General features: G+C 40.8%; 1 protein-coding gene across 1 annotated transcript; it reads right to left on the bottom strand.

Moving 5' to 3' along the window:
• Positions 1 to 13,939: 13,939 nt before the first annotated feature.
• On the bottom strand, positions 13,940 to 15,112 carry HTR1B (5-hydroxytryptamine receptor 1B). Its single transcript, NM_214298.1, is given in 1 exon segment — positions 13,940 to 15,112. A coding segment is annotated over 1 exon segment (1,173 nt).
• Positions 15,113 to 16,337: the final 1,225 nt, after the last annotated feature.

Genomic DNA, 16,337 nt, shown 5'->3' with positions numbered 1-16,337 from the left:
CCAATAAATCAAGTGTTCTAATCTAAAAAAAAAAAAAAAAAAAAAAAAAGTAAATTCTCTTTTGTGGAGGTAGCAATACTGCAGCTTTCTTTTCATTTCAATTTGCACGGAATACTTTTTTCCATCCTCTCACTTTCAGTCTGTGCATGTCTTTAGCCCTGAAGTGAGTATCTTGAAGGCAGCATATATATTGACTTTGTTTTTTATCCACTAGGCCACTCTATGTATTTTGATTGGAGCCATAGTCCATTTACATTTAATGTACTTATTAAAGTGTGTACTTACTGCCATTTTGTCCCTTGTTTTCTGTTTGATTGTACAGTTTTGGGGGTTTTTTTGTTTTTGTTTTTGTTTTCATTTTCTTTTCCTCTCTGCTTGTGATTTAATGACTATCTTTAGTGCTATGTTTGGATTCCTTTCTCTTTGTTGTGTATCTGTTATACAGTTTTGGTTAGTGGTTACAATGAGGTCCACATATAACAACATAGATAAGATAGATAGGTAGGTAGATAGATAGATAGACAGATAGATAGATAGATAGACAGACATGTGATTATTTTAAGTTGATGATCTCTAAGTTCAAAAACATTATAACTATGCTTCTTATTCACTCTTCCCCATTTAATATTTTTGACATAATATTTTATGATTTTTTTATCCCTTTACTTATTGTGTATATAGATTATTTTACTATTTTTGTCTTATAGTCTCCCAATTAGCTTTATAAGTGGTTGATATACTTACCTTTACTGTATGTTTGCCTTTACCTATGAGATTTTATTATAATTTTTATATTTCTGGTTGTGGTATTTTCTTTTAGCTTAAATAATCCCCTTTAACTTTTTGTATACAGCAAGCTTAGTAGTGTTGAACTTTTGTATGTTTTGCTTGTCTATAAAACTATTTATCTCTCCTTCAGATCTGAATGGTACCCTTTCTTGGCAGAATAATCATGTTTGTAGTTCTTTGATTTTTTTTTTCTTCCTTTCATTGCTTTCAATATTCTGTGCCACACCATTCTGACATGCAGAATTTCTCCTTAAAAGTTGGCTGATTGATTGGCTTATGGAAATTCCCTTAATATGTAATCAGCTGCTTTTCTCTCAATCCTTTTAAGATCTTCTCTTTATCTTTGATTTTTGCCATTTTAATTATAATGTGTTTTAGTATAGATGCTCTGGGTTCATCTTGCTTGGCACTCTCTTTGCTTCTCAGACCTAAATGTCTGTGTTCTTTTTCAGGTTAGGGATGTTTTCAACTATTATTTCTTCAAATAAGTTCTCTTCCCTTTCCTTCTCTCTTCTGGGGCCCCTGGAACGTGAATGTTAGTATGCCTCTGTTGTCCCAGAAGTCTCTTAAATTTTCCTCTTTGTTTAAAATTCCTTTTTTTTTTTCTGTTCAGCATGGGTGACTTCCACTACTGTGCCTTCCAATTCACTGATCCATTCCTGTGTATCATCTAATTTACTGTTGATTCCTTCTAGTGTATTTTTTATTTCAGTTAATGTGTTCTTCAGCTCTGTTTAGTTCTTCTTTATAGTTTCTGACCCTTTTGAACTGCTCACTGTGTTCATCTATTCTTCCCTGAGTTCATTGTGCATCTTTATGACCATTACCTTGAACTCTTTATTGGATAAATTTTTTATCTCCCACTTTGCTTAGTTCTTCTGGAATTTTGTCTTGTTCTTTCATTTGTAGCATATTCCTCTGTCACCTCATTTTGGCTAATTCTCAGTGTAAATTTCTATGTATTTGGTAGGTGGGTTATATTTCCTAAACTTGGAGATGTCCCATGAGGGCCAGCAGCTCATTTCCCTCTGGCCACTAGAGTTATATGTTTAAGGGGTGCTCTTTCTATGGGCTGTATGTACTTTTCTAGTGGTGGAGGCAACTACTGTGCATGTGTTGGTAGATGGGGCTGGCCTCTGGCTCGTTTCCAGGTCTTGCCTCATGAAGTATCTGCCAGTCCACTGGCAAGTGGGAATTGGTCCTGTCATGGCTGGTTCAGTGCTTACAGTGGGGGAGAGGGGTTGATGCCATCCCATGCTATGTACAGGCACTTTCAAATCACTGCCTCTGCACTGGAACTCAGGGCATGTGAGATTTTGTGTGTGCCCTTTAATAGCAGAATCTCCATTTCCTATGTTTCCTATAGCCCTCTGGATCTCCCATATGCAAGCCCTCTTACCTTCAAATCTAGAAGTCCTGGGGTTTTATCTTTTTGGTGCAGGACCCTTAGGCACCAAAGGAGTCTGATGTGGGGCTGACACCCCTCAATCCTTGGGGAGAATCTCTGCGATTGGGATTATCCTCTTGTTTGTGGGTCACTTATCTGGGGATATGAGTGTTAATTATACCTTGTATCTGCCTCTCCTACCTGTCTTATTTGGTTCCTTCTTTTGGTATATATAGGTCTCAGAGACATCATTTCATAAAGGCAGGGGAGTGATCACCTTTGTGAATGAAAATAATCGGCCAGTCCATCCACCCTGCAGTGTTAGCTTCTGGCAGTTGCTATAGCAAATATCTATGTTTTATGGATACCACCGAGTAACACGAGAAGTCAAAGATAAAAACAGACTTGACTAAATGCAGACTAAATGACCTTTAAAATTATTTCATTGCCTCTGGACAGTGGTGTGGGTTATTGTGGACAAATAGCTACTAAGTATGTACTTGTGGTACTTGGGGCTGCATCAGGAAAACACACTGTCATGTATCTGCCAGGTTTTCCTCTAAGAAATACACACCAGCCATCCATCTTTATTTAATACAAAGAAACCCACAATGAGCATGAAGAACCAGAGCAAGAGAGCTTATATGTGCTCAGTTCTATTTTTCTAGCTGAGTACAGGGACTTATTTATCAACCCAAATTATTTTTTCTTCTGGCAAACTTGAATGCTCATGTTATCCAAAATAATCAACAATCTTATAGAAATATATAGCAGAAAATGCAAGCACATGGTGAACTAAATAAACTAGAAAGAGGGTAAGTTTTGTTTTCAATAATCTCAAATTTCTTTCTTACTCTGACGCTCTCACCTGACTAGTTGTGATAATGCTCCTCATTTTTGTCTATCTAGAAATATTTGAGTTATAGCGCTCAAAATTAGTTTTTTATCATCTTCTAATATTCAAAATTCACATGATTTTAATATTCTGGGCTTCAATAACCTACAGCACTCAGAAATTAATTTAGGTTAAGGTGTAAATAATTGGTGGCCAAAAGAATGTGGTAAAACAAGAAGTATGTGTGTGTGTGCATATATACTAATATATATTATATGTTATATATAAATATTAATTTTATGACCACACCCATGGCATATGGAAGTTTCCAGGCAAGGGACTAAATCTGAACCACAGCTGTAACATATACCGCAGCTGTGGCAATGCCAGATTCTTTAACCAACTGCACTGGGCCAAGGATTAAAGCCGTACTTCCACAGTGACCTCAGCCACTGCAATCGGATTCCTAACCCACTGCTCCACAGCAGGAACTCCAAGAAATATTTATATTTTGCAATACAAATGGAGTAATTTTTTTAGTACTTCCTGAATCCAGCATACAATTGTTTTCCAGATAGTATCAATAAAATTTGTTCCAAATCACAAACTTGTACAGATCTCACTTTCAACAATAAAAGGCATTTTATCAACACACAAGCACAGCATATACTGTCAGACCCTAGCTTCTAAAGTTGGGAAAGAAAGCTGACAGAGTAGAACACTAAGTTCTACTAGGCAACTGGATAGCCCCAAGAACCCTCTCAGATGTCTACACTTAGCATATAATGCAGTCCTCTTAAAATGTTTGCCAAGCATATTAGCCCTATTTTAGGTATAGGAAAACTGACATACACAGAGATTAAGTAACATGTTCCAAGCTGCATGCTAATGGGAAGGAAAGACAGAAGCTTAACAGTTTTTCTGACTCCAAAATCCCATAGTCTCTGGAGAGACACCTGGCTCATTTTGTCTTAACAGGGGGAATCCAGCATCCGGTAAACAACTACTATGTTTTAAGCACTTTCTGGATTGAGCATAGCCACATAGCAGCTTTTTAATCCTCATCATAAATCTTCAAGTAAGACACTATTTCCTCCACATTAACACATGAAGAAATTAATGCTCAGTGAGGTAAAAGCCACCCAACTGACAAATGGTAAATCTGGAATTTGAACCAAGGTCAGCCTGGGCCTAGAAACAAATTCTTTATCAAAGTTTCTATGTCGTACATATTTTTGTTTCAATTAAAAATGGGTGATAATAAAGACATAGGGCAAAAAGTATTTTGAGTAGAATTTTCTTCAATATATATGTTTTTATAATCCACAAGAGAGGAGATTCCACAGCCTTTCCCACTCACTATTGTAAGGTTTACTCACTGATGAAAGCAAATTTTTATATCTAGTTTAAGTGTTTTGGTTTTAAGTCAGTTTTGTAAATAAAGATACATTATTGTCTTCAGGATTTACTGGTTTTGTTGGTTGTGGTAGTGTTTTAGAATTTGGGGAGGGGGGGAACTAAAGAGGGAAGAGGAAAGTAATGGAAAGCTCTTGGCAAAGAGGGTCTGTGCTAATGATACCCACAATTATAAAACAGAAAAAATAGGATTCCTTTAGAAGTTTTATCTGTATAATGAGGGAAAAAAAATAAAAAAGCACTAGTACTTGAAAACATCCTGTTACTTGCCTGAATTTACTTTTTTTCACTCATAAATTGGGCTCAATGTAAAAATGGATATAATGCCCTAAGTCTCGAAGTTTTTGAAGTCTATATATCTCAGTAACTTTCCACACAAGGGAAATACCTCCTACCATGCATTACTCATCACAGCCAAGGTATTTATATTTAAAACTGCCAAGTCCAGCAGTTTAAATGTACATTTTCATCCATACAAACTCCCTCACAATAGGTCAGCGGCCACGGTGTGTTCCCTGGTTGGTCAAGGTTAAGTCCAATGGGAATGAACAGGAATTTGAGAGCAGACCAAGAAGGAAACCTTGTTCCTAGAAACAAGACTGTACTTACAAACACACTAAAAGTTCTGTTCTACTTTTATGTTGGAGATTAGCATTGAGAAAATGCTCTTCTCAAAAACTAAGTGGAATAGGCCTAATAATACAGTTTCCTGTCCAAATCTGAATACCAATTATTTTTCCACTGGGGCTGTTGCCATAATTCTCTAATCACAAAACGGGATGAAATTGTTGTAATACCTTATTCATTGTAATTATTGTGATGATGGTATCATAAAAATGAAACCAATAGTACCTACTTTATGTTAGTGTAAATGAGGACTAATGGGAGAGGACATTTATGTAAAGTATGGGACATAAAGTGTTCAATCATGTGACCTCCTTGCCAGTTGCTGCTCCTTCTGAAGTTCAGCAGTTAAATCCTAGGAACATGTCCTTGCTGGAATCCAACCCTAAGCATCTTGATTAGACATGGAGGAGATGGGAAACCTTGAACAATGTTTTTTTTTTTTTAATTTGGAAGAAAAACCTAATAGGACATTGATACTATTCATTTCATTTTTTTTTTCTTTTTTCTTTTTAGGGCTGCACCTGTAGCATATGAAAGTTCCCAGGCTAGGGGCAGAATTGGAGCTGCAGCTGAGGCCTGCAGCATAGCCACAACAACAGATATCTGAGCCACATCTGCGATCTACGCAGCAGCTTGTGGCAACACCTGATTCTTAACCCAATGGGTGAGGCCAGGGATAAAAACCGCATTCTCATAGGTACTAGCCAGGTTCCTAATGAGCTGAGCTACAATGGGAAATCTTATTCATTTCACTTTAAACATTTAAGTAAAAAACTAAAAGTTGTGATATTTTCTTAAGGAGGATCATTTGATTCTTGTTCCCAATTTAGGCGTAGGAAACTCAACAGTATCTCCAGTTTAATGAGTGGGTGCCAAGAAATTGACAAATCTTTTTCATAAATAATTTAAATTATCATTACTGAAAAAAAAATTCATGAAATATGTTAGGAATTAAAAAGTGAGGAAGTGCTGTCCCTGAAATCAAAAGGCTGCCAGATCACTGCTCTAGGATATTGTCTCTAAAATGAAATAGGAGTAAAATACAATAGATGGTCTACAAAACAGACACAGACTCACAGACATAGAGAACAGACTTGTGGTTGCCAAGGGGGAGGGTGGAGAGAATGTGATGGACTGGGAATTTGGGGTTAGTAGATGCAAACTATTACATTTAGAATGGATAAGCAATGAGGTCCTACTGTACAGCACAGGGAACTATATCCAGTCTCTTGGGATAGAACATGATGGAGGATAATATGAGAAAAAGAATGTCTATGTATAGCAGAAACTGACACAACACTGTCAATCAGCTATACTTTAATAAAAATATAATAAATGGAAAGCAAACCACTTTTCCATTGACTATACAGTTACATGTATTTAAGAAAGATGAATTCTATATAATATGTAAGTGTGTATGTGTCTGTGTGTCTGTTAACAGAAGGAATCTAAGTGGGTTTACCAAGTGAAATAGATGACAAGGAAACTGTGTCATTTGCCATATGCTCACAATTGTCATTTCTTTGTTTTATCACTTGTTTTGTATTTTTAATTAATTCTTTTTTTTTTTCCACAAAAGACAAAGCCCTTATTTGGAAGCAATGTAAAGACAAAGGGCTGCATATAAGGGTCATGCTTTGCTGATTCAGATCCAGAAGGAAGCTGTTTGTTTTAGGGTAGACTGAGGATACCAAGCAGCTGAGGAAGATGTTTAACAATTGCTAAAGCTGAGACATGAATGCCATGCCAACAAGTCAGGAAAACACAACATATTGTATGTTACAAAGCATATTTTCTCATCTTTAAATTTTAAGTTGCTTAGGATTTTCTACATAAACAAAGGACATACACATATGTATATGTAATCTCCTTAGGAAATGACATATAATCTATAACTATGTTCTTGTACTCAGAGATGAGTCTCACTGATGCTCCATGAATGACACTCCGCAGATGAGCATCACCGGCTTTTCCTGGGAACCTATCAGAAGTGCACAATCTCAGGTCACACCAGAGAACTACTGAATCAAATTCTGCATTTTAACCAAGACCCCAGCTGATTCACATGTCCATTACATTTTGAGAAGCACAACTGTAAAACAAACCAATTCCACTTGACTTACCATTTCCATATCATTCTGGGACCCCCCTTCCCACCTATAGATCCTGTGCGTGCCACGCATTGTTCCAAGGACTTTTTATTCTTCTTTTTTCTTTTCTTTTTCTTTTTTTTTTTTTTTTGCTTTTTAGGGCTGCACTAGTGGCATATGGAGATTCTCAGGCTAGGGACTGAATTGGAACCATGGCTGCCAGCCTACACCACAGCCACAGCAACATGGGATCCGAGCCGCATGTGAGACCTACACCACAGCTCACAGCAAAACCGGATCCTTAATCCACTGAATGAGGCCAGGGATCGAACCTGCATCTTCATAGATACAATTCGGATTCATTACCACTGTGCCACAATGGGAACTCTCTGTTCTAAGAGCTTTATAAGCATATTCTCAGTGACTCTCACCCTGGGCTACACATTAGAATTACCTTGAGAGAATTTTTTAAAATAAGATTATCAGGCCTTACTCCAGATAACATGGTTAAATTCATCTGATTCAGGGTCTGAGCACAGGTCTTTTTAAATCTTTCCTAATAATCAAATGTACAGTCCATGTGCATTATCTCATTTAATTTTTACCTGCAAACATAATGGTGCCTATTATTATATTTACAGAAAAACCATGGATTTAAAGACATCTTTTTTAATGAATTAAATGTATTTTTATTAGGGTATAGTTCATATACAGCGCTGAGTCAATTTCTGCAGTTCAGCAAAGTGACTCAGTCATACATATAAATATTTTTTTTCTCATGTGTAAACCCATCTTTTTGACTCAAACACTTGCTCTTGTATTTCAATCTAGTACTGTGTAGGGGTCCTTCAAGTCAAGTGATTCCAAATTGCCTGTGTGTGATAATCCCAAGATGCTACCCTCAGTTGGAAAGACTGAGAGGCAGGGAAGAGACGATGAACTCCATGACCTAAAGGCTGGGCCAGCCTAGGAGAGAAAGATGGAAAACTATATAACTGCTTCTCCACAAAGTCAGATTAGCCCAGGGCTGAACCGCTTGAAGGTATTGAAGGAACCAAGAATGGGTTGGTGGATCACAGGGGGAACTGCGCATCTACACACAGAATACCACATGAGTTTAGAAGACACAACCAGGTGTGTATTGACAAAAGTAGCCTGGGAAGAGCCTCTGAAACAAGTAACCCACCCTGTGTGGCCTGCTCTGTCCCTGCAGTCCCTGAACCACACTTGTGAACAGGAGATACCCTAGATTTCTACTGATTATCCCAACATGGGCCCACTAGTGGAAACCAATGGGAATGTACCCACAGAGCCAGGGAGGATGTGAGTCACAGCTTCATGCATCACTTAAGCCATGTGTAGATTCTTTACAGCATTTGCCATAAATGGCTCTTATATCACCATCTGTTCACTTTAAGTACAGAAAATATTCTAAGACCACTCTTGTTCTTTAGATTTCCAGTTGGAAGTTTTTGAAAAGAGTTTCTATCTTTTGAAATATGTGCAAGTCAGTATGAAGACATGGGCATTTGCTTTTACAAACTATACTTGGAATGGTGTTAAGACAATCTCTTGGTCAGCTGTCCCAACTCCAGGGATTGGCTCTTTGTCAGGGAGCACTGAAAATCCTACTATAATCCTAAGAGATGAGTGTTGACTTTGAAAGTGTGATTTAACTGACAGATGTATGAAATGGCAGATATGAAACTCTCCGCTGGGGACAACGAAAATGTTAAGGGGTAACAGTTAATGAGAATGACAATGATATCACCTCATTTGTTTTCTCACTAGATATCCATTTTCTGACATGGAAACTTAATTTTGTGATACATGATGTTGTACTCACATTTCTATATTCCTGTTTTTAAAGTAAATGCCAAAATTACAGAGATTTGAAAGTCTGCCTTCTAGGAAAAACTGACATGTAAATACATCTGACTTCTGTGCAAAAAAAGAAAATAAAACCCAAAAAAAACAGCCCTCTCTTTAAATGGTAAATGGCAGTGCTCTGTCTTTGAACTGTGGATATATTAGCTTCAAGCCAATAAACTTTTGAAAAGAACAAGAGTGATGAGAAAAATCATAATAGTGAAAGATAAGTTTAATAATTAGTTTCTTCAGTTTTGAACATAAATTCTTATTCTATAATATAAACTCTTATTTACCCAGTGACACATGACTCAAAGGTCCAAATGTTTTAAAACACTAAGATTTTAGCATTATTCCAAGACGAGATGAATACTAAAATAAGTTTATAACTACGAAGAAAAATTTCAGTTTTATTTTAGGGATCTTCTGCTTAAATTTTCAGTTCTGAAAAATCTGCTGTTTTAAGTAAATGACAAATTCCTTCTCCCTTGACTCACAGGTCTTCATTTTCACTGAGCCTAGAGAAGTTAATACCATTTGTAGTGTCCAGGAAGAGAGTCAGAGATTGTCAATGGTTGAGTACCTGCGTCTTCTGCACAACTCAGAGGCGCTCTGCCCCCTGGTGGACTATCTAAGAACTGACTTTGAGGAAAGATGCAGACGTTTGTTTCCCTTCCCATACCCTTCTCCTACTAGCATCTTCCCCTTGGAAAACTCCAGTAGGTGCCACAAGTTGAAAACTTTCACTAATTAATTTAGGCCAACAATCTCCTTTGATACAATATAAAAACCCTGGGATATCTAATCAGGCTTTCACAGATAAAATAAGAACTGAATTTTTACCATTGGTTATCATGGCTTGCCATAGGTAAAAAAAAAAAGCAGAGAAGTAGAAAATGAGACACCAAGGAAAGACATAAATGTGGTTAGGGTCTTTGGACTCTTGGAAACAAATGGAAGTCTCTAGACAAGGAAGAGGAAAGAGAATTTTAAAATTAATGAGAAAATGCTACAGAAAATGAAATACTCGCCAGTTTCCTCTTGGCCACTAGAGCCACTGCAAACCACATCTCCTTCTCCCTCTTGGTCTCTTGGCTGTTTATGTTCCAAGCCCAGGGGGTTAAGTATGAAAAGCTTCAAGCCTCAATTGCTTCTCATTTTTCTCTCTTTCAAGCTAGCTTGGTTTTCCCCCCATCCTACATCTCTGAAGTAGCCCTCAGTTTTTCTCTGCTACAGGCACACTGCATCCACAAAGAAGGTGATGCTAAAATAATGGCTAGAGAGGAAGTAACATCTGCTGGGAGGCACAAAGGGTCAGATAGCTGGGTAAGTGCTATACATGTACAGGGCTCTAAGCCTTTGCAACAAATCACAAGTAGCCTGCATTTGAGGAGAACCACACAGAGATAACAGGCTCTATTTGAAATTCAAACCTAGAACTTCCTGATTCCAGAAGCTATTTGTCTGTCTCCTTCCCTGGTGTTCAGATAGGCCAGTCCCCTCCTCTTCAGTCTCCCCCAAGCCTGTTTCCAGCTCAGCTCTTCCTTCTCTTTTTTTCTATATTTCAAGCACCAAGAAGTGCCTCAGACTCTCACTCTGCAGCCTAGAGACTAAACATTCCTTCAAGAATGCTGTTCTGGAAAACTCTTGGGATACTGGAACTGACTTATCCTCTTGGCAGAATGTGTCTAATTCCTTTTAAATTCTTCCTCTAGATATAAATTAAATCCCCCAAATCCTGACAGTGCATTTATCATCAATTATTCTCTCTTGAAGGTTCAGACTCCTCAAGGCAACCCAGAATCCAATCAGTCTTTCCATAATAATAAAGTTATTACCCAATGACTTTTGGAACACAAAAAAAGACTTTTATTTTATTATTTTCCTAAATTTCATTTTCAATTACACATTTTTGGAAAGGTGGAATACCAAAAGCAATTTTCAATCACAGCAACTCGATCAAATACACATAATCGGAGATTTTGCTGCTTGAGTGAATGACAGTCCACTTATGGTTTCCTGGTTCAAGAAGGTAAAACTAAGATAACAGAGAGGAAAAGTGAAGAATATTGTTCTGTAGGAAATTTGTTGCATTTAATAGCCATTCATTCCTAGGTGCAGTGTCCATTTTTAAAAAGGAAACTCTAAAATTCCTAGAAAAACAAGACAGATTGGTATTTGGGGATAAGTACACATTCATATATGTGTGTGAAAATCTGTGCAATTAAACAATATGGAAAATGCTATTTGTTACCACAGCCAATGAAAATATATTTTCATTTCTATATAAGTTAAATATTTCCATCTCCCATATAATACTCTGCAAAAAAAAAAGCCATATGTCTAGTTTGTGAAACAAATGCTGCTATAGGCAGCAGTAACTGAAAAGGAGCTTAACAGTCTTAACTACATACCCCTGGGTTGAATAATACACTTTGCATAATCATGTGTAGTGCAAGATGAGGAGTCTGGATGTCTTATAACTACAAAGGTGTACAAGCTTCTACATCACACAGTATGCCCCAATTCCAGTCAATTCAGCCAAATAATCAAGCAAAAAATTAGGTAGGTAGTTTATTAATGGCAAACAACCCATTTGACAAAATTGACTGTATTTTTTAATATGAGAACACCATCATTGCAGGTACCCCATAAAGAAATCATTTGTAAGTGGCTCTTGGTTTCTATTGATTTCTCCCTCTCAGGCTCCTAGAAGTTGGTTTAATTGCTTCTTAGGCTCAAGGAAATGCAGCTGCATAAACAAAAGACAGACACATTAATAACATAAAAACAGACACTGTGTTCTATGCACAGTTCTCTCAGTAGTAAGCTAGATTTCTCCATAGGAGAAGTGGCACCAAAAAAACCAACATAGAGACTTGGGGATACAGCAGAAATATAGGATTATCTCATGCCTAAAATTTTATCTTCCTCCAGTGACAGGTGTCAATGTTAATCAAAATTCTCTTTCTTACTTAGTTTACATGTGAATCTTTGAATAGCATATTTTCAAGTGACATTATGCCAGAGTAAAGGTTTGCACAGCCAGTAAGCGTGTACTTCAGTTCAATACATCTATTGTCTGACAGTCTGACCTGGGGAGCTTCAAGCAGAGAGTGAATCCATTTTACAAAGACAACTTGCTTCTACAGACAAAAGGTGTCAACTGCAAAAAGCTCTCTAAAGCATGGAGTGTGAATCTTCTTTGGCATAATAAATGTCCCACAGACACATTCATTTTCTGTGCAGATGATCCTTTGGGGCTACCCCACTTTATTTAGATAATGCATTTTTCATCTTTTAACACTGCCCTGTGTTGGGGAGTTCTCAGAGTGAATCTGAGATAACAACTAAGTAGCTTTGAAATTTGAAAAAAAAAAAAGAGAGAGAGAGACAAATTTAAAGTATTACTGATATTATATTCATTGAGGTGTCAGGTCAGTGACAAATTTCCAAGGTTCAAAAGCTTGTTAGTTTCCTTGTTACCTAGTAAGTCTGAGGTTTGGTTCCATGAGTTACAAGGAAATGGGCTCCATTTTAACTTCTCTAAGCTTTTCTAAAATCCTTGCATGCCATTTTCTAGTAATTGTTGTTTCTACTCGAACTTCAATAGGAAGGGAAAAGAAGTTTTTATCCTTAATATAATTGTTAGGGGTTTTATTACATTTTGAAGATTTTTTTGAGAAAGGAGCTAGTTATCTTGGTCACTTTTTATGTTAGCACACAAAGGAATTACAGATGAGAAGGAGAGTGCAAATGACTATTAGAAAAAAGTCTCATGCATTTAAGATTTTTTACAAGTCAAAATGTACATCCTTATATTGCCACCCATTCCTTAACTGTATAAGAACAATTCCTATCTCATCTGACCCCTTCATGTGTCACTCAAGTGGATACGGATTAAAAATACTTTGCTTGCCAAGGAGCTGATATATCAGATACTCATCATTTTAATCAGTGGCATTAATAAGAAATATAGCAAGCAGCTTGGGCCGAGTCACCCATCCTATTCTCCATTTATGGGGATTTAAATGTGTAAAATGGCAGTACATGAAATTAAGAGGAAAAATAAAGCAACCTGCATACTTTGGCACTAGCACACATAATGTTTTGTCTGAGTTGTTAGAAATGTGGTTTGACCATCACTAAATACGAATTTAAAAATTGCAAATCTGTAGAAAACAAACAATCATAGGTATTGGTTTTCAGTTGAATGCTCCCCCATCTCCCATTTCCATCCACCCAGTTTCAGTAAAAAATAGAGATCTTCTCATCAGAATTGTGTTGTTAACTCTTCAAGGTTTCTCTGTGCCATCCAAGCCCATGTGTATGGGGTTTGAAGCACCAAATCCACAAGTTTCTCCAACAAAGTTTCAATAAACAAAAACAGAATGAAGACTGAAAGATGCCAAAGTAACTGTTCTTAAATTAAGCTGTAACATAAAGTCTTTCCCAAAACACAGGGTATTGGTGTCTAGTTCAAGTACCTCCAGGCTGTATGTAGATCTGTCTCAGACAGACTTCAGACAACAACTACATGTACCTCTGGTTCTAGAGGGTATCATCCATAATACCAAAGCAGGGCAGAGGTCCCTTTTCCACCATCATTTTTTGTTTTGTTTTTAAGTTGCAATCCCCTGTTGTGATTGGCTGCTGCAGAGTCAGTGTACTGAACCTGGGGTTTGAGGGGAGAAAGTGAGCCTCCTCCTCAACCAAGGAGCTCTATCCTTAGTTTGAACAGTTCTCCTTTAGAGTTGTCTCTCTTATGGCTGTCCTGCCTTCTCAGGATCCATTGCCCTTGCTCAGAAGAGAGAGCCTCTCAGACCCAGTAACAGTGTGAAAGAAGACTCGACCTACCTGTGGAACCAGACACAACATGGCCCCCCCAAAGGCCGCTTAGGCCACCCCACTGCCACCGACGACAAGTCAGCTTGTGCACTTAAAGCGTATCAGTTTATGGAACGCTTGTTTGAAGTCCTCATTGAACATGGTATAGATGATGGGGTTGATGAGGGAGTTGAGATAACCTAGCCACGTGAAGAAGTCAAAGATGGCCAGGTGGAACCAGCAGGCATCCTTGCAGATAGGCATGGCCAGAGAAATGATGAAGAAGGGCAGCCAACACACAATAAATGCTCCCAAAATGATCCCCAGGGTCTTTGTCGCTTTGCGCTCCCTAGCGGCCATGAGTTTCTTCTTCTCCAGCAGGGCGTCTGAGACTCGCACTTTGACTTGATTCACGTACACAGGAGATCCTGACTCGCTGGGTAAGTCTGGAGCTCGTGAGTTAATGGAGGTGACCGAAGATGTGGACCCGGGGGAGTCAGTTATCAGTTGGGCTCGGGTCAGGCGCTTGCCAGTTCTGTTAGGTGTCTGTTTCAAAATCCGGGAGCGGGCTTCCACATAGATGCGGCCATAGAGGGCGATGAGGAGCAGGGTGGGGAAGTAGAAAGCGCCCACCGTGGAGTAGACAGTGTAGAGGATGTGGTCCGTGTTCACCACGCAGTCCGACACCTCCTCCTCGGCTTTGGCCTGACGCCAGAAGAAGGGCGGCAGCGAGATGGAAATGGAGAAGACCCACACCAGCGCGATCATGACGGCCGCCCTCTTGGGAGTCCTTTTAGCCGAGTACTCCACGGCGTCCGTGATGGCCCAGTAGCGGTCCAAAGCGATGACACAGAGGTGCAAGATGGAAGCAGTGCAACAGGTGATGTCCGACGACAGCCAGAAGTCGCAGACCACCTGGCCTAGCGTCCAGCGGCCGGTGACCGTGTACATGGTGCTGATGGGCATCACCAGGATGGATACCAGCAGGTCGGTGACCGCCAAGGAGGCGATCAGGTAGTTGGCGGGGGTATGGAGCTTCCGCGTCCGGTACACAGTGGCGATCACAAACGCATTGGAGAGCGTGGTGGCCAAGGTGAAGAGAGCCAGCAGAATGACCAGTACTACTTTCCAGGGCAGGGCGATGGAGTCCTGGTAAATGTAGCCCTCGGCGCTGCAGTTTTGGGAGGGAGCCGCGGAGAGGTTGGCTTGAGAAAGCCGGGTCTGGGAGCTCGCGGGCAGCGGCGGGGCGCACTGAGCGCCCGCTTCCTCCATGTCTCTGTTCGCCCCGGCTCCCGAGCGAGCGCAGCTCTCGGGCATGGAGCGAACTAGTAAGAGGACGAAAGGACCTCAGAGGAGACCACAGTCTTGTTCCGTGGTGGCTAATCAGTTCCGTGGATTCCTGAATTACTCCATCCAGCTTCCCAGCTGAAACTAGAGGTCAAGGGCGCGGCAGCCAAGGCTGGCCAGTGCGTCCCCTGCACTTCCAGTGCGCCAGGCGCTGCCTCCGAGTCTCCGGTGGCTCCTTACTACGCCCCGTCTCAGCCCTAGGTTGCTAAGGACTGGTCCACGCAGCCCCGCTCTGCTCCGGCTCCCACCCGGGCGTCTGGGGGAGGTGGGAGTTGTTTTGTTTGAGAAGGGAGTCTCGGCCAGGTGGGATCTCTTACCCCAATTGCTCGGGGCTGAGCGTCTCCTAACCCGGGAGCTCCCGGATCTGCAGACTCGGGCCGCAGGAGTTTCCTAGCTGTCGAGACCAAAGCTTGCAGGCCAGCGAGGAGTCCTGGTCTTGCATCCCCGCCCTCCTACCCAGGCTGGGGCAGTTTCCTGCGGCTGCTGCGGCCGCCAGATCTGGGTGGGGTGAAATCTGGGGGCCGCGCCGCGCGCCGGAGCTCTTCCCTCCCTTCTTTTCAAGCGCTGGCCGCTCCAGCGAGCTGCCCCGTGGAGACGGGGCCGCAAGAGGTGGGACTCTGGGGTTGGGGATGCGGCTACTGGCACCGCGACGTTGCCACCGCCACCTTGGTCCCACGGGCACCGCTCGGAGCCATGCCGCTGGGCGCAAGGGTCTGAGGGACCTGGCGCGGCTCGTGGGGAAGGGGCAGGTATCTGGGGAAGCTGGAGGGAGCGGCGCACGCCAGTCCGGGAGGAGCGTGTGAGTGGCAGAGCGGATAGGCTCCTTTTATAGAGTCCAGGTCCGGTCTGCCTGAGCCGTGCAACTCGTGTCGCGTCTCGAGTGCAGATGCCCGCTCCCCATCACCTTCCCTTTTTCTCTCTCCTTTCCTCCTCTCCTCCCGCCCGGTTCCCTTCCCCGCCAAGGAGGCTCCCGCCGGGTCCTATCGCCCTCTTCTCCACATCCCCTCCCCTGGCCCTTTTCCTAATCTTAACACCCAGGCACGCAGTTTTGACTGGAATGGGGATGCGGACGTCCTGTCCTTGCCTCTTCTTCCGAGCTTGCTACACGCCCCTCCAGTTAGACCCACACACTCAGTACAGCCTTACTAGG

The sequence above is a fragment of the Sus scrofa genome, chromosome 1 (genome assembly GCF_054392235.1).
Source record: "Sus scrofa isolate SSC_HxYL_T2T_F1_AM1 chromosome 1, Sscrofa_HxYL_maternal_Yorkshire_Landrace_v2.0, whole genome shotgun sequence".
NCBI classification, from domain to species: Eukaryota; Metazoa; Chordata; class Mammalia; order Artiodactyla; family Suidae; genus Sus; species Sus scrofa.
Note: the sequence above shows the minus strand (reverse complement) of the source record. Positions and strands in the feature narration are given on the sequence as shown.